Source organism: Ranitomeya imitator, chromosome 2 (assembly GCF_032444005.1).
Source record: "Ranitomeya imitator isolate aRanImi1 chromosome 2, aRanImi1.pri, whole genome shotgun sequence".
NCBI classification, from domain to species: Eukaryota; Metazoa; Chordata; class Amphibia; order Anura; family Dendrobatidae; genus Ranitomeya; species Ranitomeya imitator.
Genome location: NC_091283.1, coordinates 249560092 through 249586006, shown reverse-complemented (window position 1 = coordinate 249586006; position 25915 = coordinate 249560092). Strand labels below are relative to the sequence as shown.

General features: G+C 45.8%; 2 protein-coding genes across 2 annotated transcripts in view; one reads left to right on the top strand and one right to left on the bottom strand.

Annotated features, from left to right (window-relative positions):
* The window catches only part of LOC138662926 (oocyte zinc finger protein XlCOF8.4-like), an 866299-nt gene that overhangs the window by 690440 nt on the left and 149944 nt on the right, over positions 1–25915 (bottom strand). The window lies entirely within an intron of this gene.
* LOC138662917 (oocyte zinc finger protein XlCOF22-like) overlaps positions 1–25915 on the top strand; it is a 61000-nt gene that overhangs the window by 1992 nt on the left and 33093 nt on the right. Inside the window, exons 2-6 of the mRNA XM_069748918.1 lie at positions 942–1091; positions 1221–1400; positions 1484–1607; positions 1691–1788; positions 1987–2077. Of these exons, the coding sequence (XP_069605019.1) occupies positions 942–1091; positions 1221–1400; positions 1484–1607; positions 1691–1788; positions 1987–2077 (643 nt within the window). The remainder of the gene's footprint in view (positions 1–941; positions 1092–1220; positions 1401–1483; positions 1608–1690; positions 1789–1986; positions 2078–25915) is intronic.

Genomic DNA, 25915 nt, shown 5'->3' with positions numbered 1-25915 from the left:
AAGCGGACAGTTTGATTTCACAGAAGTTTGATTTACTTGGAGTTATATTCTGTTGTTTAGGTGGTCCCTTTATTTTTTCAAACAGTGTATAGATAGATACAAGAAATAGAAAAATAGAGCAGCACATGCAGCATGGAAAGAATCTGTGTGCAAAAGAGCTTCCACAGGCATATACCAAACATTGCATGTAGTAGTCCAAAAAAGGAAGCAGCACACCACTGTCTGTGAATAAGGAGCTATTTTATTTAGCCCATGATGGCGACGTTTTGGTTCAGTGCAGCTTGAAAAAGGTTAGCTTTAAACCTGCCAAGGTCAAAACCAAGAGATAACAAGGTAACCTAGGGGTAAGGTGGAGGGATAATGAGAAAGGAAGCCAAAGGTCAGAAAGCCAACAGAACAAACAACCAGAGCAAAACAAGCAAATGCAAACCGAGCACACACTCAAGGGGTCAGACACACAGGCTAAACAAAAGTATAGCTGACAGGGAATCCTAGTCTGGAGTGTGTATAATGACCCCTCCAGATCCAACGAGAGGCCAGCAATATTAACCCTGAGAGAGCAGGACATGAACCGCGTCCTGTACCATGACACGTAGTAGAAGATGAAGATGTCGTCCTCATCATTAAGTAGTTATTTCTCATGTCGTGTGTAATGAATATCTCCTGCAGTATTGCTAATGCCGATCCCAGGGTCGGTAAATGAGACAAGAATTAGCGTTATGGAAGATGAGTCTATGAGAAACGTATTCAGCTGCCGACTCCGAGGAAGAAACTGCTTGTTGTCTGTGGCCTAAATATATAGGATTTATTAGTAGATGTAAAGAAGGAAACTAAATACTGTAAAATAATAAATCTCCTCATATGTTTCCCTTATTATCTCCAGTAATTGTATTATTACACAGGATTCTTATGATGTTACATCGGCTCATCTTCTCATTCAGGTCTCTACAATATCGGATCCTCTCAGTGAAGATCTTCTACAAAAGAACATTTTCCTGATTTACCCATCAAAGATGGATATGGACAGAGACAAGATGGCGGAGAGGATATTACACCTCACCCTAGAGATCCTCTTCCGGCTTACTGGAGAGGTGAGAGATTCTGATGACGTCACATTACATCATTCTTATCTATGGGAATAACAGATGGACAGAACTGGAGAGGTGAGGACTCTGGAAATGTCTGTAGTGAGATTTATTAATGTGTCTCTCCATTACCAGGATTACACAGTGGTGAAGAAGACCTCTAGTGATCGCTGTCAGGACCCTGTGTCTGAGGGATGGGGAAGACCCCTGAGCCCAATCACGGGGCCTCCACCTCACCCCCTGATCCATGAGGACATCAATGACCAGAAGATCCTAGAACTCATCTACAAGATGATTGAGCTGCTGACTGGAGAGGTGACACTGCTGGGAATGCTGGGACATTATACAGTAACACTATGAAGGGATCGGGGGGATGACGGTATCATTGTATGTGTCAGGTTCCTATAAGGTGTCAGGATGTCGCTGTCTATTTCTCCATGGAGGAGTGGGAGTATTTAGAAGGACACAGAGATCTGTACAAGAACGTCATAATGGAGGTTCCCCAGCCCCTCACATCTCCAGGTAATAGACAGGACTAAATACACACGGCCTATAATTATCTGTATGTAAAGAATGAATTCACTCCCTGTATGTGTTTCCTCCAGATCTATCCAGTAAGAGGACAACACCAGAGAGATGTCCCCGTCCTCTTCTTCCACAGGACTGTAACCAAGAAGATCCCAATGCTCCTCAGGATCATCAGGTAGATGGAGAGAAGGTGTCAGGAGATCTCACCTATGATGTGTAGACGCCGGTGAAGGTCTTGTGCTCAGTCTTGCTTTATCCACCAGTATTATATGTTTTATACTTGTGTAATGAGAACGGTGGAGATGGCAGGATTAGAGCTGATCATAGATGTGACTTCTCCATCTGTTGGTGACTTTTATAATATTTGTTTCAGGGTGAAGATCTGACCCATATTAATACTACAGAGACATATGTGAGGGGGGATGAGCGGTGCAAAGAGGAAATTCCTACATATGACTACACAGGTGAGTAGTATCCGCTAAATACTGATGTCACAGATTCTTCTCATCACCGGCTGTGGCTGCTTTATCGGTGGTGTAGTCCGGCCGTATTACCATGATCACCATTTTGCCTCTAGACTACAACATTCTCCTTCTATACACTGACCTGAGAGACTTCCTGATCATCACTGCGCATGACAGGAAGCCTCTCAGGTCTGGAGACCCGGATGTTGTCATGACTACATGGGGTCTCCATGGCAGTGATTGATACCACGCGTCATGCCACAGGGTCTAGGATCCAAAGGCAGAGGGGCTGTCGGCCCATGTAGTGAGGGACCAGCGACCTGTCATAAGCCAATACAGATGCATATGTAATCAGCACACCACATAAAGCCCCGCCCCAGAGCACCACATAAAGCCCCGCCCACAGCCCCACCCCAGAGCATGAGAATCTCATTAACTGAAAACTACAAATACAGATTAAACAACAACCACAAGACGGATTTCATCACCAGGTATCGGTGTAATCAGTATAACGGCACCGACCTGACAGTGTCTGTAGTCACTGAGCACAATTCTGCTGACAGGTTCCCTTTAAGACATCTCCGCTCTGCACTATTATACACAGTTCTCTTTAAATGTGTAATATTTCTTCTTGAAACTCATCTGACAGAAAATATTGGAGCTTCCGATAGTTTAGATTGTGAAGTCACCGAGCCCCGTGCTCTAATTACCCCAGAGAGGTTTCAACACTAGCTGCTCATTTATTACTGATGGAGACTGTTCAGTTTGAGCATTTCAGTAGATATTATTGTCTATAGTCAGTTTTTGATTACAGTAGTGTCCAGAATCCTCTGATTTATCCTCTTCCCACAGCCAGTTTTGTGTTCTTAATCCGGCCCCATTTTTACAATCTGACGTGGTCACTTTATGTGGTGATAACTTTGGAATTATTCATAAAGGATAATAGAAAGCAAATGGATCTTGCAAATTATTTTCCACCTTCTCACAATACCCTACATACGATTGTACACTACTCTCTGGGCACATGGCCGTGTTCAGAAGGGAAGGAGCGCCATTTGGCTGTTTGAATGCAGATCTAGCTGGAATAGTTTGCAGACACAATGTATTGGGAGCACTGTTCGTGGTCAACTGGCAGCTCAAAAGATCTCCACCATGAACATGCTTGGCACTATCTTCTCTGCTTTCCATATCCCTAGGATTGCCTTGCTCATCGCCCTTTGAACTAAACTATACTACATGTTGACAAGCCACAAATCTTCTGGGAGAATGTCCTATGGACAGATGAGACAAGAATGGAACTTTTTGGCAAGGCACATCAGCTCTATGTTAGCAGACGGAAAATTGAAGCATATAAAAAAAAGAGCACAGTCCCCAGCGTGAAACATGGAGGAGGCTCTGTTATGTTCTGGGGCTGCTTTGCTGCATCTGGCACATGGTGTCTAGAATCTGTGCAGGGTACAATGAAATCTCAAGACTATCAAGGGATTCTAGAGAGAAATGTGCTGCCCAGTGTCAGAAAGTTTGGTCTCAGTCACAGGTCATGGGTCTTGCAACAGAATAATGACCCAAAACACAGCTAAAAGCACCCAAGAATGGCTAAGAGGAAAACATTGGATTATCAGCCCCAACTAGAAGCTTGGGCTGATAAATGGCAAATGAGCTTTAATGGGGATAAATGTAAGGTCATGCACTTGGGTACAAGTAATAAGATGTATAATTATGTGCTTAATTCTAAAACTCTGGGCAAAACCGTCAATGAAAAAGACCTGGGTGTATGGGTGGATGACAAACTCATATTTAGTGGCCAGTGTCAGGCAGCTGCTACAAAGGCAAATAAAATAATGGGATGCATTAAAAGAGGCATAGATGCTCATGAGGAGAACATCATTTTGCCTCTATACAAGTCACTAGTTCGACCACACTTAGAATACTGTGCACAGTTCTGGTCTCCGGTGTATAAGAAAGACATAGCTGAACTGGAGCAGGTGCAGAGAAGAGCGACCAAGGTTATTAGAGGACTGGGGGGGTCTGCAATACCAAGATAGGTTATTACACTTAGGGCTTTTTAGTTTGGAAAAACGAAGACTAAGGGGTGATCTTATTCTAATGTATAAACATATGAGGGGACAGTACAAAGACCTTTCTTATGATCTTTTTAATCATAGACCTGAAACAGGGACAAGGGGCATCCTCTACGTTTGGAGGAAAAAAGGTTTAAGCATAATAACAGAAGCGGATTCTTTACTGTAAGAGCAGTGAAACTATGGAACTCTCTGCCGTATGATGTTGTAATGAGTGATTCATTACTTAAATTTAAGAGGGGACTGGATACCTTTCTGGAAAAGTATAATGTTACAGGGTAGATACACTAGATTCCTTGATAGGGCGTTGATCCTGGGAACTAGTCTGATTGCCGTATGTGGAGTCGGGAAGGAATTTTTTTCCCCAATGTGGAGCTTACTCTTTGCCACATGGGGTTTTTTGCCTTCCTCTGGATCAACATGTTAGGGCATGTTAGGTTAGGCTATGGGTTGAACTAGATGGACTTATAGTCTTCCTTCAACCTTAATAACTATGTATCTATTCTGAACCATCTTTGGAAAGAGCTGAAACATGCCATCTGGAAAAGGCAACCTTCAAACACGAGACAACTGGAGCAGTTTACTCTTGAGCAGTGGCCAAAATATCAGTCGAGAGGCGCAGAAGTATCATTGACAGTTACAGGAATCATTTGATTGCAGTGACTGCCTCAAAAGATTGTGCAGCAAGAAGGGGCGTGGCCAGCAGCCAAAGGAGCAGGACGTGCCTCTCTGAGCTCCCAATCCGCCGGTTTTTCGGCACTTTAGAGGCCCATCCAAGCTGCAAAAAGCAGCAGCATATAGCCCCTAGGCCACAGAAGTAAAACCGGGCCGCGGTGGTGAGAGAGGCAGACTGGAGTTGCGGCGCCGGTTTGGGGCCTACTGTCAGGCCTGAAGCCTGAGAGACGCTGGCGCAGCCCATCTCCGGCTGGGAGGCTTTCGGCGTCTCCCCGCCCTCTTGGAGCAGCCCGGACTGTGCCTCCCCGGGAAGCCTGTATCAGCCGCCCCGGAGCGGAGGGAACCGGAGGCCGCCGCACAGTAAGTCGCGGCAGCTTCGCGAGACCGCGCCCTGCTCGGCCTCCTCCCGCTCCTTGGGGGTGACGTCGCGGACCCCGGCTCGCGCCGCTGGAGCATCGGCGGTGCTTACCTGCCGCCGGCGGTCCCGGAACCTCTGCTGCACTGTACCGCCCGCTCTCCCACGCGCTCTCCTCTGAAGTGCGGGCCCTGCGGAGATCGCTGCTGCCGCTGGGAGGCGGGTAGCCCACGCTGGAAGCCGACTGCCCAGGAGACACACAGCCACTAGCTGCGGACTGGCGGGCGCAGCACACCGGATCCCTGGGGCTGCTGCCCTGACAGCTCTGCCATAGGAGACCCAGCACCCCCCGGTGGACGGCAGGCCTATCAGCACCCAATAGCAAAGGTGAGAGACTTTTGCTACACCCCTCCCCCCCCCCCCCCCCGCTTGAACTACCTGTGAGGGGAGTGGGATCTGGAGGCTGGGGAACTGTCATCCCCTTCGGCTAGGCGCACACGACCCGTGAGAGTCTGGAACTTTTGCGGTGTTCTGGCTCCCGCAGAGAGCACCCCACGCCACCGGCCTCCCGATCTGTTAATCCTTCTCCACTGGCACAATTGTACAGGGGACTATTCTCTAATGCAACACCTTCCTAGTAAGACCCAGCCTACAAAATACCCCGAAATCGCTGCAATGCCCTAACCTTCCCCTCATACACCTGCTAGGGAATACAGTGCAATATGCCATATCCTAGACTTCATTCTCTTTAATATGGAATATACATCACGAGGATCTACTTCCACCCATATTCTAATCGCCCTCATGCCTAAAGCGCGTAGAGCCAATTCAAAACAACCTAGTAACAGGTTTGCCGCATTAACAGACTTGGACGCCGACATTTGTGGACCATTTTCCCAGTCGGAGTCCTCCAATTCTTCCATGCCTGACTGAGCAGACTCTGAGATGATTCCGGCTTCTACCACCAAAACCCCAAACACCCCTACTCCGGACCAAACGGCTCTACTGTCGCAGTTCCAATCTATCTTACATTCTGAATTGCTCAAGATGTCGGACAAGTTGACTAAGGACATAACCAAAGAGATCAGAGAACTTGGTTCCGGTATTTCCGACCTTGAAGATAAAATGGAGTCGACCCTTGTAAATCTAGCAACCCATGAAAAAGATATCGAAATGTTACAGAACGAGATCCTCACCCTAAACAGCAAGCTAGAAGACTTTGAAAACCGAGACCGTAGGAGCAATATTAGGATTAGGGGAATACCAGAAACGGTCACCGACCTCCAGTCCACTGCGACAGCTCTGTTTCAAGAACTACTACCGGGGATCTCCATCGAGCGCTTAGAAATGGACCGCATCCACAGAGCCTTAAGTAGATGTAAGACAAATGGTCTGCCGCGAGACATGATCCTTAAAATGCACTTTGACAAAACTAAGGAACAGCTCCTACAAGCGGCAAGAAAATCTGCACCGCTATCATTCCAAGGCCACCCATACGAGCTGTTCTCAGACCTGGCCCCTACCACTATCGCCAAGTGACAAGCTATGAACTATGAAGCCATACCTGGAGATTCTACGATCCAATAACATCAAATATTGCTGTGGATTCCCCTTTAGACTGACATTCTCCCACCTTTATATGACCCACACAATTTTCTCTGCCGAAGTAGCGAGCCGTTGCTTGGCTAAACTACAACTCATGGTTCCCTCTTTGGCCCCCCCCCTCCCCCTTGCTTCCTCTCAGCCTTGGCCAGAGAGTTGCCGATCCCGACCACAAGTTCCACCTGATCCACCGTGATGAGCAGTGCAACCGCTGGCTCTATTCTAGGCCTCTGATACCATACAGGCAACTCTGCCTGACACTCCTACAGTTCCAGGATGACATGGTCATATATGTATTTTCAGTTTATTTTTGCAGAGGTTCCTGAATTGCACAACTCTAACATTCCCTCATCGGAAACTACTGCGCCTTTTGCGTCTATTGAAACCCTGGACTGGAGTGAACCTACCTCCCGACTTGATCTTCACTGCAGACATGTGAATATGTTTAACCCATAAGCTAATATAGTGTTTTTTCCCTCTTTTTTACCTATTGATTGTTAAGTTCTAGCGACAAGTTACATATATTCTATTCTACCACAATGTTTCAAATACAACACAAAGTTTTATAACGGCTTCAGTTAGTTATGCTATTGGGCGTAGTTGTTATCTTTTGTAACTCGACCTATGCCCTCTATTTACTAGCCGCTACAATAGGTTGATAAGATAGAACATCATTGAACACCCCCTAGAAGGTTGAATCAGGCCCCCAGTTCGACTTTATCACGTACTTGATTACATTTCTGTATTCCGTTACGATCACATAAAGTTAATTTCTTGCGCTGCCCCTAGCACACCTTTATGACCCCACAGTGTCCTCACACACTGCCGCTCAGCACATAGTGCTTAGCCAACACTACAGTTGCTCCTTCCCCCTTAACAGACTTTCTCACCCTACCCAAACTACAGACACCATTCAATCTACCCTATTCCCCAACCCAACCACTTACCGGGCCCAAACTACCTGCTTAGTTCATTCTGCAATACCTCCTCTGCTCCTACTGATAAACCACAATCAACGATAACCACAAGCAAATCACACAACCTTCTAAAATGCCACTCAAAATCATATCGCACAATGTGAGGGGACTTAACTCTCCACATAAACGCACCAAGGCCTTCCGCTACTATAGATCCCAGCAGGCAGATGTGGTATGTCTTCAAGAAACGCACTTTTCAACTAAATCTTGCCCTAGATTTTTGGCCGCTTCTTACCCGCTTTTCTATACAGCAAACGCCCCAAACATAACTAAAGGCGTAGCTATCTGTTTTAAGAAATCTGTCCCGTTTGTTTTTAAATCTTCAGTAGATGATAAAGGAAGGTCGCTATATCATGGTGACGGGCACAATAACTGACGAACTGGTGACCTTTGTTTCCTACTATGCCCCTAATACCCACCAAGCCGCCTTCTTTTCTCAACTACTAGAATTGATTTCAGAGTATGCCCAAGGCACCACAATCTTATGCGGAGACTCCAATTGTGTACTTAAAGCTAGCCTAGACAAGTCCTTAAGCTGCCACTCATCTACTCCTCCGCCACCATACCCTTCTGCAGACTCAGCCGTCCTCAACAAACTCCTTTCCCAGTACCACTGGATAGACCTATGAAGGGAACTTCACCCTACCGAAAAAGACTTCACCTTTTTCTCCGCACGCCACCTAGTGTACACTAGAATTGATCATATTCTGGTTCATCCTTCCTTTATCCCAAATGTATCAAATATCTCAATCCAATCTACTCCCTGGGCGGACCATTCCCCAAATCTAATCACATGCTCAACATTCCACCCACGGCCCCGCTCATTCAACTGGACCCTTAATGATTCACTGCTCTCCTATCCTGAAATCGCCCAAAAATTGAAAAATCATATCGATGAATATTTCTCTTTGAACAAACAATCAGCCTCTTCGCCGATTTCCTTATGGGAGGCACACAAAGCAGTACTTAGAGGTCTCTGCATCCAAGAAGCCTCTCGCAAGAAAAAAGATAGAAATGCGAAAATAGCCGATTTGGAGAGCAGGGTGTCGGCTTTGGAGTCCCAGATGAAAACCACACCTTCACCCACCACATATCGAGACCTCCTCCACACTCGGACAGAACTAGACCTTCACCTCTCCAAGAACGTTGACCGTACTATACGTTCGTCACAGCAACGCTTCTACGCCCTTAATAATAAAAATAATTCTATCCTCGCCCGCCGCTTAAAATGCAATTTTCTACCTAGACCCCCATACGCTTGCGCACATCCACAGGTGTTACAACTAACCCACAGCAAATTATTCATGTTTTCCAGCAAAAACTAAAACGGCTGTATAATATAATGCCCCATCTACCACAAATATTGATACCGTGGAGAACTTTTTAGACTCTGTCCCCCTCCCGGCCCTTAGTTCTGATATGGTCGAACTTCTTGACCAAGCCATAACCCCTAATGAAATCGAGATAGCCATTGAAAATTTGAAAAGTAACAAAAAACCATGCCCTGACGGGTTTACGGCCCTTTATTATAAAAAATATGCCCCGGCACTGACCCCGCACCTCACTAATTATTTCAAATCCCTGAGAGATGGTAATAAACCAGGCACAGCCTCATTAATGGCAGCAATATCCATGATACCTAAGCCCAACTCAGATCACTTATTTCGGTCCAATTATAGAGCAATATCTTTAGTTAACATAGATCTTAAAATACTGGCTAAAATCCTATCCCAAAGGTTGAATTCAGGCTTAGGTGCATTAATACAGAAAGACCAAGTAGGCTTCGTCCCGCGCCGACAAGCCTCAGACAACATACGGAGGGTCTCCCACTTACTACATCTCTGTAAGCATCGCAGCATATCAAGCATGTTACTGTCATTAGACATCAAAAAAGCCTTCGACTCTGTATCGTGGCCTTACCTGTTTGCGGAGATGGAAGTTTCCGGACCACTTCCTCTCCTGGATCTACGCTCTCTATATTTCCCCTTCCGCCTACGTGCACTACAGCGGCTTCTCCTCTACACTAAGCAGAGGTACCAGACAGGGTTGTCCCCTCTCACCCCTATTGTTTCTCCTAGCGCTCGAACCACTGGCTATCCAGCTGCGTCTCAACTCCAAAATACAGGGTGTAGAAGTGGTAACAGTCCCACACAAGCTATTCATGTTTGCAGATGATATTCTACTCCTTCTATCGTCCCCTCAGACGTCCTTACCGGCCCTTCTCCAAACCTTACAAGATTTTGAATCTACAGTTAGGGCCAGAAATATTTGTACAGTGACACAATTTTCGCAAGTTAGGCTCTGCATGCCACCACATTGGATTTGAAATGAAACCTCTACAACAGAATTCAAGTGCAGATTGTAACGTTTAATTTGAAGGGTTGAACAAAAATATCTGATAGAAAATGTAGGAATTGTACACATTTGTTTACAAACACTCCACATTTTAGGAGGTCAAAAGTAATTGGACAAATAAACATAACCCAAACAAAATATTTTTATTTTCAATATTTTGTTGCAAATCCTTTGGAGGCAATCACTGCCTTAAGTCTGGAACCCATGGACATCACCAAACGCTGGGTTTCCTCCTTCTTAATGCTTTGCCAGGCCTTTACAGCCGCAGCCTTCAGGTCTTGCTTGTTTGTGGGTCTTTCCGTCTTAAGTCTGGATTTGAGCAAGTGAAATGCATGCTCAATTGGGTTTAGATCTGGAGATTGACTTGGCCATTGCAGAATGTTCCACTTTTTTGGCACTCATGAACTCCTGGGTAGCTTTGGATGTATGCTTGGGGTCATTGTCCATCTGTACTATGAAGCGCCGTCCAATCAACTTTGCAGCATTTGGCTGAATCTGGGCTGAAAGTATATCCCGGTACACTTCAGAATTCATCCGGCTACTCTTGTCTGCTCTTATGTCATCAATAAACACAAGTGACCCAGTGCCATTGAAAGCCCATGCCATCACGTTGCCTCCACCATGTTTTACAGAGGATGTGGTGTGCCTTGGATCATGTGCCGTTCCCTTTCTTCTCCAAACTTTTTTCTTCCCATCATTCTGGTACAGGTTGATCTTTGTCTCATCTGTCCATAGAATACTTTTCCAGAACTGAGCTGGCTTCTTGAGGTGTTTTTCTGCAAATTTAACTCTGGCCTGTCTATTTTTGGTATTGATGGTTTGCATCTAGATGTGAACCCTTTGTATTTACTGTCATGGAGTCTTCTCTTTACTGTTGACTTAGAGACAGATACACCTACTTCACTGAGAGTGTTCTGGACTTCAGTTGATGTTGTGAACGGGTTCTTCTTCACCAAATTAAGTATGCGGCGATCATCCACCACTGTTTTCATCCGTGGACGCCCAGGCCTTTTTGAGTTCCCAAGCTCACCAGTCAATTCCTTTTTTCTCAGAATGTACCCAACTGTTGATTTTGCTACTCCAAGCATGTCTGCTATCTCTCTGATGGATTTTTTTTTTTTTCAGCCTCAGGATGTTCTGCTTCACCTCAATTGAGAGTTCCTTTGACCGCATGTTGTCTGCTCACAGCAACAGCTTCCAAATGCAAAACCACACACCTGGAATCCACCCCTGACCTTTTAACTACTTCATTGATTACAGGTTAACGAGGGAGACGCCTTCAGAGTTAATTGCAGCCCTTAGAGTCCATTGTCCAATTACTTTTGGTCCCTTGAAAAAGAGGACGCTATGCATTACAGAGCTATGATTCCTAAACCCTTTCTCCGATTTGGATGTGGAAACTATCATATTGCAGCTGGGAGTGTGCACTTTCAGCCCATATTATATATATAATTGTATTTCTGAACATGTTTTTGTAAACAGCTAAAATAACAAAACTTGTGTCACTGTCCAAATATTTCTGGCCCTAACTGTATATCCGGTCTGCAAATAAATACCGCCAAATCTTACGCAATGAATATATCCCTCCCGCAATCAACTATAACACATCTCCAAAAAGATTTTCAGTTCCAGTGGGTTACTAAACATTTAGATTATTTAGGAGTAAAACTGATGACTAATTTAGACTCCCTCTACACAGCCAATTATCCACCCATGCTCTGAAAACTTTGCCTTTTGCTTCAATCCTGGGAGAAGCTGCACCTCTCATGGCTAGGCCGAGTGCGTGCCTTGAAGATGTCGATTCTTCCTAAGCTACTTTATCTATTGTGTGTCCTGCCAATCCCTATCCCTTCACACTTCCTTAAAATGGCCCAAAGATTAACCCCTTCCCGACCTGTGACACAGCGTATGCGTCATGAAAGTCGGTGCCAATCCGACCTGTGACGCATATGCTGTGTCACAGAAAGATCGCGTCCCTGCAGGCCGGATGAAAGGGTTAACTCCCATTTCACCCGGCCTGCAGGGACAGGGGGAGTGGTAGTTTAGCCCAGGGGGGGTGGCTTCACCCCCCCGTGGCTACGATCGCTCTGATTGGCTGTTGAAAGTGAAACTGCCAATCAGAGCGATTTGTAATATTTCACCTAAAAGACTGGTGAAATATTACAATCCAGCCATGGCCGATGCTGCAATATCATCGGCCATGGCTGGAAACACTTATGTGCACCCACCCCACCGATCGCCCCCCCAGCCCTCCGATCTGCGGTCTGCTCCCCTCCGTCCTGTGCTCCGCTCCCCCGTCCTCCTGTCCACTCCCCCCGTGCTCCAATCAACCCCCCCGCACTCCGATCAGCCCCCCCGCACAGCGATCCCCCCCCCCCGTGCTCCGATCCACCCCCCTGCACAGCGATCCCCCACCCCGTGCTCCAATCCACCCCCCCGTGTTCCGATCCACCCCCCCATGCTCTGATCCACCCCCCCGTGCTCCGACGTCCCCCCGTGCCCTGATCTCCCCCCCTTTATACTTACCTAGCCTCCCGGGATCCGTCCGTCTTCTTTCCTGGGCGCCGCCATCTTCCAAAATGGCGGGCGCATGTGCAGTGCGCCCGCCGAATCTGCCGGCTGGCAGATTCATTCCAAAGTGAGTTTTGATCACTGAGATAGGTTATATCTCAGTGATCAAAATAAAAAAAATAGTAAATGCCCCCCCCCCCTTTGTCACCCCCATAGGTAGGGACAATAAAAAAAAAAAATATTTTTTTTCCCCACTAAGGTTGCGGTAAGAACTAGGGGTAGGGTTAGGGTTAGGGGTAGGGTTAGGGTTAGGGGTAGGGTTAGGGCTAGGGGTAGGGTTAAGGTTAGGGTTTCGGTATGTGCACACGTATTCTGTTCCTCTGCGGATTTTTCCGCTGCGGATTTGATAAATCCGCAGTGCTAAACCGCTGTGGATTTATCGCGGATTTACCGCGGTTTTTCTGCGCATTTCACTGCGGTTTTACAACTGCGATTTTCTATTGGAGCAGTTGTAAAACCGCTGCGGAATCCGCAGAAAGAAGTGACATGCTGCAGAATGTAAACCACTGCGTTTCCGTGCAGTTTTTCTGCAGCATGTGTACAGCGATTTTTGTTTCCCATAGGTTTACATTGAACTGTAAACTCATGGGAAACTGCTGCGGATCCGCAGCGTTTTCTGCAGCATGTGCACATACCTTTAGAATTAGGCTATGTGCACACGGTGCGGATTTGGCTGCGGATCCGCAGCGGATTGGCCGCTGCGGATTCGCAGCAGTGTTCCATCAGGTTTACAGTTCCATGTAAACATATGGAAAACCAAATCCGCTGTGCCCATGGTGCGGAAAATACCACGCGGAAATGCTGTGTTGTATTTTCCGCAGCATGTCAATTCTTTGTGCGGATTCCGCAGCGTTTTACACCTGTTCCTCAATAGGAATCCACAGGTGAAATCCGCACAAAAAACACTGGAAATCCACGGTAAATCCGCAGGTAAAACGCAGTGCCCTTTACCCACGGATTTTTCAAAAATGATGCTGAAAAATCTCACTTGAATCCGCAACGTGAGCACATAGCCTTAGGGTTAGGGTTGGAATTAGGGTTGTGGTTAGGGTTAGGGGTGTGTTGCGGTTAGGGTTGTGATTAGGGTTATGGCTACAGTTGGGATTAGGGTTAGGGGTGTGTTGGGGTTAGTGTTGGAGTTAGAATTGAGGGGTTTCCACTGTTTAGGCACATCAGGGGTCTCCAAACGCAACATGGCGCCACCATTGATTCCAGCCAATCTTGTATTCATAAAGTCAAATGGTGCTCCCTCACTTCCGAGCCCCGATGTGTGCCCAAACAGTGGTTTACCCCCACATATGGGGTACCAGCATACTCAGGACAAACTGCGCAACAATTACTGGGGTCCAATTTCTCCTGTTACCCTTGTGAAAATAAAAAAAATGCTTGCTAAAACATCATTTTTGAGGAAAGAAAAATTATTTTTTATTTTCACGGCTCTGCGTTGTAAACGTCTGTGAAGCACTTGGGGGTTCAAAGTGCTCACCACATACCTAGATAAGTTCCTTGGGGGGTCTAGTTTCTAAAATGGGGTCACTTGTGGGGGGTTTCTACTGTTTAGGCACACCAGGGGCTCTGCAAACGCAATGTGACGTCCGCAGACCATTCCATCAAAGTCTGCATTTCAAAAGTCACTACTTCCCTTCTGAGCCCCGACGTGTGCCCAAACAGTGGTTTACCCCCACACATGGGGTATCAGCGTACTCAGGAGAAACTGGACAACAACTATTGGGGTACAATTTCTCCTGTTACCCTTGGGAAAATAAAAAATTCTGGGCTAAAATATTATTTTTGAGGAAAGAAAACGTATTTATTATTTTCACTACTCTGTGTTATGAACTTCGGTGAAGCACTTGGGGGTTCAAAGTGCTCACCTCACATCTAGATAAGTTCCTTTCGGGGTCTAGTTTCCAAAATGGGGTCACTTGTGGGGGGTTTCTACTGTTTAGCCACATCAGGGGCTCTGCAAACGCAACGTGACGCCCGCAGAGCATTCCATCAAAGTCTGCATTTCAAAACGTCACTACTTCACTTCCGAGCCCCAGCATGTGCCTAAACAGTGGTTTACCCCCACATATGGGGTATCAGCGTACTCAGGAGAAACTGGACAACAAGTTTTGGGGTCAAATTTCTCCTGTTACCCTTGGGAAAATAAAAAATTGCGGGCTAAAAAATCATTTTTGAGAAAATAAATTTGTTTTTTAATTTTCATGGCTCTGCGTTATAAACTTCTGTGAAGCACTTGAGGATTCAAAGTGCTCACCACACATCTAGATTAGTTCCTTTGGGGGTCTAGTTTCCAAAATGGGGTCATTTGTGGGGGATCTCCAATGTTTAGGCACACAGGGGCTCTCCAAACGCGACATGGTGTCCGCTAATGATTGGAGCTAATTTTCCATTTAAAAAGCCAAATGGCATGCCTTCCCTTCTGAGCCCTGCCGTGCGCCCAAACAGTTGTTTACCCCCACATATGGGGTATCAGCGTACTCAGGACAAACTGGACAACAACATTTGTGGTCTAATTTCTCCTATTACCATTGGCAAAATAGGAAATTCCAGGCTAAAAAATCATTTTTGAGAAAAGAAAAATTATTTTTTATTTTCATGGCTCTACATTATAAACTTCTGTGAAGCACCTGGGGGTTTAAAGTGCTCAGTATGCATCTAGATAAGTTCCTTGGGGGGTCTAGTTTCCAAAATGGGGTCACTTGTGGGGGAGCTCCAATGCATAGGCACACAGGGGCTCTCCAAACGCGACATGGTGTCCGCTAACAATTGGAGCTAATTTTCCATTCAAAAAGTCAAAAGGCGCGCCTTCCCTTCCGAGTCCTGCCGTGTGCCCAAACAGTGGTTTACCCCCACATATGAGGTATCGGCGTACTCGGGAGAAATTGCTCAACAAATTTTAGGATCCATTTTATCCTATTGCCCATGTGAAAATGAAAAAATTGAGGCAAAAAGAAATTTTTTGTGAAAAAAAAGTACTTTTTCATTTTTACGGATCAATTTGTGAAGCACCTGAGGGTTTAAAGTGCTCACTAGGCATCTAGATAAGTTCCTTGGGGGGTCCAGTTTCCAAAATGGGGTCACTTGTGGGGGAGCGCCAATGTTTAGGCACACAGGGTCTCTCCAAACGCGACATGGTGTCCGCTAACGATGGAGATAATTTTTCATTCAAAAAGTCAAACGGCGCTCCTTCCCTCCCGAGCCTTACCATGTGCCCAAACAGTGGTTTGCCCCACATGTGAGGTATCAGTGTACTCACGAGAAATTGCCCAACAAATTTTAGGATCCATTTTATCCTGTTGTCCATGTGAAAATGAAAAAATTGAGGCTAAAAGAATTTTTTTGTGAAAAAAAAGTACTTTTTCATTTTTACGGATCAATTTGTGAAGCACCTGGGGGTTTAAAGGGCTCACTATGCATGTAGATAAGTTCCTTAGGGCGTCTAGTTTCCAAAATGGGGTCACTTGTGGGGGAGCTCCAATTTTTAGGCACACGGGGGCTCTCCAAACGTGACATGGTGTCCGCTAAAGAGTGCAGCCAATTTTTCAGTCAAATGGCTCTCCTTCCCTTCCAAGCTCTGCCGTGCGCCCAAACAGTGGTTTACCCCCACATATGAGGTATCAGCGTACTCAGGACAAATTGGACAACAACTTTCGTGGTTCAGTTTCTCCTTTTACCATTGGGAAAATAAAAAAATTGTTGCTGAAAAATCATTTTTGTGACTAAAAAGTTAAATGTTCATTTTTTCCTTCCATGTTGCTTCTGCTGCTGTGAAGCACCTGAAGGGTTAATAAACTTCTTGAATGTGGTTTTGTGCACCTTGAGGGGTGCAGTTTTTAGAATGGTGTCACTTTTGGGTATTTTCAGCCATATAGACCCCTCAAACTGACTTCAAATGTGAGGTGGTCCCTAAAAAAAATGGTTTTGTAAATTTCGTTGTAAAAATGAAAAATCGCTGGTCAAATTTTAACCCTTATAACTTCCTAGCAAAAAAAAATTTTGTTTCCAAAATTGTGCTGATGTAAACTAGACGTGTGGGAAATGTTATTTATTAACTATTTTGTGTCACATAACTCTCTGGTTTAACAGAATAAAAATTCAAGATGTGAAAATTGCGAAATTTTCAAAATTTTCGCTAAATTTCCGTTTTTATCACAAATACACAAATAAACACAGAATTTATTGACCTAAATTTACCACTAACATGAAGCCCAATATGTCACGAAAAAACAATCTCAGAACCGCTAGGATCCATTGAAGCGTTCCTGAGTTATTACCTCATAAAGGGACACTGGTCAGAATTGCAAAAAACGGCAAGGTCTTTAAGGTCAAAATAGGCTGGGTCATGAAGGGGTTAATAGATACTTTCGTTTGGAGGGGAGGTCTCCCCAGAGTAAATAAAGCCACCCTCTACCGTCACCGCCTGAAAGGGGGCTTGGGTGTTCCCAACCTTTCTAAGTATTACCGCGCCGCCCAGTTGGGCCAACTGACCCTATACCATGCCTACACTGAACCTCCATTATGGCTATCCTTAGAGGCCTCCGAGCTACAACCCGATACCATAGATACAATATTATGGATTCTCCCAACCCAACGCAAACATATCTCGAACCCCATTATAAAACACTCTTTTGCAATCTGGGACTCACATAAAGCTAATTTCACCCTTTTTGCCCCTCGCTCCACTATGGGACAACATCCTATTCCCCCCAGGCATGAAATCCCTTAGATACTTCCATAAGTGGGTTGAAGTGGGGATAACTAGAGTTCACCATCTCTTCAATGTGGACGGGATTATCCCATTCCCGGCCCTTAAAGAAAAACACGGTTTCCCCCCTGGAGAGATATTTAGATACTTACAACTAAAGAACTTTGTCTGCTCTTTATTAAAAAATTCTACCCCTCCATACTCCTTTACCTCATTTGAACAAAGGTGTCGTCAAAGCCCCCACGCCTCAGGTACTATATCTCTCCTCTACTCACAAATAAACTCCCCCTCACATAGAAACTGCTTGAAATACACCTCTCGCTGGGAGTCCGATATTGGGTCTACCATGTCTGACTCAGAGTGGTCCCAAATCTGGTCCTCCTCCACTGGAGGAATACTAAATACCCTCATGCTGGAAACCAACTATAAAGTTCTGACCCGTTGGTATCTGACCCCAGCTAGAGTGGCCAAGGCAGTTGCCAACTACTCCCCAAACTGCTTTAGAGGTTGTAACTCTAATGGAGACATGTTCCATATCTGGTGGCTATGCCCAACTGTTATGAGACTATGGATCAGAATCTACCATTTAGTGTTCTCTGTCACAAATATAAATCTCAGAAAAAACCCTTGGGAGGCCCTACTCAACAAACGTATCTCCAACATTCCCAAACACACCCAGGCTCTTATATCATTCATATTTTTAGCAACCAAGCAAACTATAGCTTTGGATTGGAAAAAATCAACCATAGACTTCTCCGCAGTTAAAACACGACTCTCTTGGTACATGGTCAATGAAAAACTGTCAGCTATTCTTATGGACAAAGTGGGTAAATTTGAGAAAGTATGGCTACCTTGGGCGGAATATAGTAATCACACTGCCTTTGCCGTACCTACGTTCTACTTAACTAACCCTGAACCATCTGACTCAGAATGACTTTCCGCAATTATCGCTCACAAAGTGATTTTACCCCCGGGCCCCCCTTTCCCCCTTCCTCCCCCCTCCCTCTTTCCTTACCCCCTCCTCCCCCTACCCCCCATTGTTGTTAATATATAGGATTGCGTACTACTCGTTTACATGCATTTCTGCACATATTGTATTTACAGCTTTGTAACGATACTTTATTACTGCACCATATGTAAATTGCAAATTTTCAATAAAAATTTATTGTTGGAAAAAAAAGATTGTACAGCAAAATATTAACCCTTTTGCGCCAATTTTTTCAGTTCTGACCAGTGTCACTTTATGAGGTCATAACTCTAAAACTCTTCAACAAATCCTGGTGATTCTGAGATTGTTTTCTTGGGACATATTGTACTTTATGATAGTGGTAAAATTTCTCTGATAGAACTTGCGTTTATTTGTTAAAAAAAAAAAAAAATATAGCGAAAATTTTGAAAATTTCAAAATTTTCATTTTTATGCCCTTAAATCAGTCATATCACACAAAATAGTTAATAAATAATATTTCCCTCATGTCTACTTTAAATCAGCACAATTTTTGGAAAAAAAAATTTGTTAGGAAGTTATAAGGGTTAAAAATTTACCAGCAATTTCTCATTTTTACAACAAAATTTACAAAACAATTTTTTTAGGGACCACCTCACATTTGATGTGACTTTGGGGGGTTAATATAACAGAAAACACCCAAAAGTGACACCATTCTAAAAACTGCACCCCTCAAGGTGCTCAAAACCACATTCAAGAAGTTTATTAACCCTTCAGGTGCTTCACAGGAATGAATGGAATGTGGAAGGAAAAAATAAACATTTACTTTTCTTTCACAAAAATTTTCTTTTAGACCTAATTTTTTTTACTATCGCAAGAGTAACGTGACCCAATTTTGGAAACTAGACCCCTTAGGGAACTTATCTGGATGTGTATTGAGCACCTTGAACCCAGAGGTGCATCACAGAAGCTTATAATGTAGAGCTGAGGAAAGAAGAAAAAAATAACATTTTTCACAAATCTTTTTAGCTCCATATTTTGCATTTTCATTAGGGTAACAGGAGAAATTGCTCCATACAATTTGTTGTGCAATTTCTCCTGAGCACGTCGATACCCCATATGTGGGGTAATACTACTGTTTGGGCGCATGGCAGAGCTCAGAATGGATGGAGCGCCATATTGGAGAGCAGATTTTGCTGGAATTTGTGGGTGACATGTCACATTGTTAGAGCCCCTGATGTGTCTAAACAGTGGAAACCCCCAACAAGTGACCCCATTTTGGAAACTAAACCCCCCTAGGAACTTATCTAGCTATGTGGTGGGCACTTTGAACCCTCAGGTGCTTCACAGAAGTTAATTACGTAGAGGCGTGAAAGTAAAAAATATTTTTTGGTGGAAAAAATATGATCTTTTCGCCCTCAATTATTTTTTTCAAAAGGGTAACAGGAGAAATTCGACCCACAAAAGTTGTTGTTCAATTTCTTCTGAGTATGCGGACATCCCATATGTCGGGGTAAACGACTGTTTTGGCACATGGCACAGCTCACAAGAGAAGGAGGGCCATATTGGAGAGCAGATTTTGCTGGAATTGTTTGTGGGTGACATGTCACATTGTCAGAGCCCCTGAGGTGCCAGAACAGCATAAGCCCCCAAAAGTGTCTGCATTTTACAAAATACTTCCCTGAATGAATTCTTCTAGTGGTGCAGTGAGCAAACTGACACCACAGCTGTTCCATAGAAAATTATACCATTGGGCAGTGAAGAAAAATAACATTTTACCACTAAAATGTTTTTAACCCCAGATTTTACATTGGAAAATAGGTAGCTAGGTAAATGGTCACTATACCCATAGATGAATTCTCAGAGGGGTGTCATTTCCAAAATGAGATCACTTCAGGGGGGATTCTGCTTTTACAGCACTTTGGAGAGCCGCTAAGTAACAGAATCCCCCCTGAAGTGACCCCATTTTGGAAATGACACCCCTCTGGGAATTCATCTATGGATATAGTGACCATTTTCTCTACATGGTTGATTTCCAGAAACACGTAGTGGAAGTTTTAGAGCAAAAAATTGCAAAAATGTCATTGTAGTGCCCAATATATTGTACCCAGCTTGTGTCTCTGGAGACATCCCCCCCACCTACCCCTGGAAATTATGCCAGCTCTACTCAAATGTGTCTGTCACTAAATAAACCAAATGCTTGAATGTCAAAACAGTGTAAAAACGTGGTTCTGTGTGGAAGATTGTAAATCAGTCATGGAGGCATAAGGCCGGCAATGATGGGCATTGTGGGCAATAATAGCGGGTATCATGCCTCATTCCTCTCTTGGAACATACACGACATCTTCTCTGGGGGCTCTTTCTTGTTTCAGTTGTTGGAATGAGGGCAATAAAATGTCGCTCAATGAGTCTTCTGACATCTTCACATTCTAAAGGATTGGCGGGGATAATATTTTCAAAAACAAGAATTTCAATGAGATACCAAGAGGTTGCAGTCCAATAAGCTTTATTGCAAAATCTTCATTAAAAGCATGGACAACCGAGAATAGAAAAATGGCATAAATAGCAGGGGTCCCAGACACAGGTTTACGCGTTTCAGGGCCAAATATGCCCCTTAGTCATAACCTAGTGTTATACCAGTGACTCGGGGTTTATATAAAACGCCCCATCACAGGGTTCAGTTATTTCACATCCACAACATTAAAACTCTTTTACCAGTACAAAAATACAAACTTAAACCCAACAATACGCTGCTGTGATTATACACAGTCAAGAGGTCGGTGAACAATATTAACCCCTTTCTGACCTCGGACGGGATAGTACGTCTGAGGTTAGAACCCCCACTTTGATGCGGGCTCCGGCGGTGAGGCATTCTGTCACTAAGACCACAGGAGCACCACCTCCCTCCTGTGACCTCACTGGAACGCTGCACGCCCACCCACTGGAGCGCAGGACTCACTTCCGGAACGTCACATCCGCTCTAGCGAACACAGGATTACCGCACTATTTCACTGGCAGTTGCACGGAGCAGGACACACATCCCTCACTCCTTTGACAAGCGGTGGACACCGCGTCAGGCCGAGGACACACAGCCAGCAAGGTAATGGACTCCTGGATTGACTCCCATGGCTACGTGGTGTCTATATACAGGCACGATCATGCTTGATTTTACAGCATCTTGCGATATTTCACCCCTCTGCACCTGACCGGAGGGTCATACTTACCATAACCACCCAAGGTAATCCTACCTAGTAGTGAGCACTACTCACCACCACCGACCTCTGAATAACAGCACGTGCACATACTGTATATACTTTATTATATCTACAGAGTAGGTGGCTCACGTTAGACTCTGACTAAGCGGCGGCATTCTCACTCCTAAAATTGCAGTCGGTATGCTACCCATTTACTTATGAATGTGCTATATATGCTATATACATGTGATTACAGAATATTTGATGGCTCCCTATCGCGGAGTTGAGATTTCCATATATAACATACGACCGCATTACTATTTGTGTATATACTTTTGTAGGGTTTTTTTCTGGTTTTCCTGTTTTTCTATTTTCTCCTTCGCCTCATTGGGGGACACAGGACTTCTGCCGCCAGGAGGCTGACACTAAGTAAACATTAAAAAAAAAAAAGTTTAGCTCCTCCTCCATCGTATACACCCTGACACTGGCTACCAGAGAATCCAGTTCATGCTTAGTGTCTGAAGGAGGCACACCTCTGGGTCCCGGATCCTTTGGACCCTTTTTTCATCTCTACATCATATGGATTGAGAGGGGCGACGGACCCTTTTTTGAGGGGGTCCGTTCTCCCCAAACCAGCAACGGGCAAGCACGTGCGAGTATCCTCCACGTATCCTTTCCCAAGACGTGGGATTGCAAACCGGACTTGGCCCTGACCACCCTAAGGTATTTAAGACCATAGGCTGTACAGGTGCCCACAGATGTCCGTGTGACCCCCCTGTTTTTTACACCTATGTTTCGGCAGCGGTGATAGCGGGGTGGTGGACGGTCCCTCTCCTTATCCCAGGGCAGAAAATGGAGCTAGGGTTCCTGCACCGTCATGTATTCTGCTCACCCCCCGCTAGATTTTTAAAACCCACGCTGGTCCTCTTTTCACACAGGGTTCAGCTTGCAAAAGAGGGGCTCCTGATGCAGCACAGATTACCTTTTAGGCAGGTTCGAGCATCCCTGCGCCGGTCTGGCGCCGGGTTAATATGTGGCGCCGCAGTCCTCCAAAGCTCCGGTCGGCGCTGCTGTTCGTCCGACGCTTGTCAGCGCTGCAGCGGTCCAGTGCGGCTTTCCAGAGGCTCCAGGCTCTGGTCTAGCATCCCGGATACACTTCTGGGTCAATCAGGCCCGCCTTCCGTCCTGGACAGACGGCGCTGTGAGGCTCCGCCCCCTCCGGCGCATCTTCTTCCGGTCCTCCCCCTCCTCTCCTCGCTGGGGCAAATCAAGGCCCCGGCTTCGGCCCCCTGAGGTCAAGTGAAGATAAAGGTGGTACATTTGTTCGTCTTTCTGTGTTCGGACTGTATGCGGTGGACACAGGACTGGGGTAAGTGCTTCTCCCTCCAGCCTGACAGCAGAAGCATTATTTTTTCCCAGTCTAAGGCCATGGGTAGAGCATTTACAGATCACTATGTCTAGAGGGATCAAGTCTCCCACGGTCCTATATACCGTTTGTGTAGCCTGTCATTCTGCCTTCCCGCTTGCCCAGAGCAATTGTCTCTGTGAGGCCTGTGACTCCGAACGCGCTCAGGAGCCCCCCTCTGCTAGTTCCCCTGCAATCTCCCCGGCGGGTACTCCTGCCTTTCTGGCAGAGACTGGGGTGGTTCCACCGGAATGGGTCACGTCATTATCGCAATCTATGGCATCCCTAACTAAAGCGATCGAGTCCCTTCAGTCCCCGGCTGGAGTCAGGGACAGCAGTTCATCTGTCTTAGAGAGAGCCTCGGATTCTCAGGGGCCTCCGGCCTGCAGGGGCTGCGCTCACACTAGGCAGACGCGGGGGAAGCGAAATCTCACAGCGTCTCCCGGGCCATCAGGTGCATCAGCATCCTGGAGTTCCATCTCGCGCTCTCCTTCCCCAGCAGAAAGCGGGGAACTCTGGTCAGAATATGATTCAGAGGTGTCCCTTAATTTAGAGACTCCTGGGTTTCAGGAGTCAGTAGGGTAGCCTGATTGAGGCTGTCAGTCAGACCCTGGGAATAGAAGACGAACCCGTCTTACCCTCGGATCACAAGGTTTCTTTTAAGCGGGCCAGACTCTCATAAAGTGTTTTCCTCTCACCCCGAGTTTGAGGACCTGGTTCAGCGAAACCGGGAGCACCCGGACAAACGTTTTTCAGGGCAGAAGGCCTTGAAAGCAAGATACCCTTTTTCTCCTGAGCTACGTAGTAAATAATAATATAATAATAATTTTTATTTATATAGCGCCAACATATTCCACAGCGCTTTACAGTTTAACAGTTTCAAACACAACAGTCATAAGTAACAACATTAACAATACAATAATTAAAGCGAAATAAGACGACCCTGCTCATGAGAGCTTACAATCTACAATGAGGTGCAGGAGATACAGAGCACAGGTTTGTAGTTACAATGATGTATTTACAATGATGGTCTAGCCATCTTCAGGGGGTGGGGGTAGATGGAGATAGTGAATGGGCTACGCACACACAAACATAAAATGACTTTGATTATTGAATGTGATAGGCCGCTCTGAACAAATGTGTTTTGAGCGAGCGCCTAAAACTATGCGAATTGTGGATGGTCCTAATATCTTGGGGTAGAGCATTCCAGAGGATTGGCGCAGCGCGGGAGAAGTCTTGGAGTCAGGAATGGGAGGTACGGATTAGTGCAGAGGTTAGTCGAAGTCATTTGCAGAGCGCAGCGGTCAGTTAGGCCGATAGACAGAAATGAGGGAGGAGATGTAAGGGGGTGTCGCACTGTGGAGAGCTTTGTGGGTGAGAAAAAGTACTTTGAATTGTATCCTGTAATGAATGGGCAGCCAGTGTAACGACTGGCGAAGAGCGGACGCGGCCAAGTAATGATTAGCCAGATGGACGACCCTGGCTGCCTCATTAAGGATGGACTGGAGAGGGGAAAGTCGAGTGAGGGGGAGGCCAATTAATAGAGCGTTACAGTATTCCAGGCGGGAGTGGATCAGGGCGACAGTGAGGGTTTTTGTTTCCATGGTGGGAAAAGGGCGGATTCTAGAGATGTTCTCTAGGTGTAAGCGGTACGAGCGGGCAAGAGATTGTATACAGGAGATGAAGGAGAGATCGGAGTCAAACATAACACCCAGACAGCGCGCCTGCTGTTGGGGTGTTATTATGGTGCCACCCACGGAGAGGGAAATGTCAGATTTAGGGAGGTTAGTAGATGGCGGGAGCAGAAGAAGTTCAGTTTTGGAGAGGTTGAGTTTCAGATAGAGAGCAGACATGATGTTGGAGACTGCAGACACAGTCAGTGGCGTTCTGTAGTACAGCGGGGGTAAGGTCAGGGGATGATGTGTATAGTTGTGTGTCATCAGCATAAAGATGGTACTGAAAGCCAAATCTGCGGATGGTCTGTTCAATTGGGGCCGTGTGGCGGAATCTCCTTCGGTAGATCCACCTGTCCCACTTAGCCTCTAACACTCTGTTATCCCTTCCAAACGGCTGTTCTATTAAGGATCCCACAGATCGTCTTAGAGAAAGTTTGGCCCGTTCCGTTTTTGCATCTTCAAGTTCAGACCTGTTTCCCTCTTTTGCGGCAACTTGGGTTGCTAAGGCTATGATGTCTTGGTCAGAATCTTTGACAAAGGCTCTTCAAGAGAGAGAATTGCCAGCGGAATTGACAGAAATGTCAAGTCAGATAACCCTTGCTCGGAGCTATCTGATTAATGCATTCTTAGATGCAGCAGACTGTGCTGCTTCTGCAACAGCAAATGCAATTGCCATTAGAAGGGCTTTGTGGTTAAGAACTTCACGGGCAGACTCTACCTCTAAAAAATCTCTTACAACCCTCCCGTATCAGGGGGGTCGCTTATTCGGAGAGAAGCTGGATCAGCTTATCTCTGATACCACAGGGGGGAAAAGCACTTTTCTCCCACAGCAGAGGACTAGACAGCCTTTTCGTCTCCAATTTCATGCTCGTTTCAAACCCTTTCGCAATACCAGATGGACCCCAGCATCAGGTTCCGCTATGCAGGTTTGACCTAATCTGGACCAAGACAATTGGATCTCCTATAGAGCCAACCCGGGGGAAGAATACGTTCCCAGCCGCCTAGATCCAGGGGGTCCATGTTTTAAAGGTTTTCAGCCAAGTGACTGGAGGCATCCTCGGATTGCTGCCAACAGAGTAGGCGGGTGCCTACTTTTGTTTCACCAGGCCTGGCTCCATTCAATTCACGACAAGTGGGTAGGAGAGCTCGTGTCCTCAGGGTACAAGATAGAGCTGGTTTGTCAACCCTCACACCGGTTCTTCCCATCCCGTCTTCCCAGGTTCGAGTCCCAGCGTCAAGCCTTTTTGATTCTATAGAGTCCCTTCGTCTCCACGGGGTCATCAGTCCT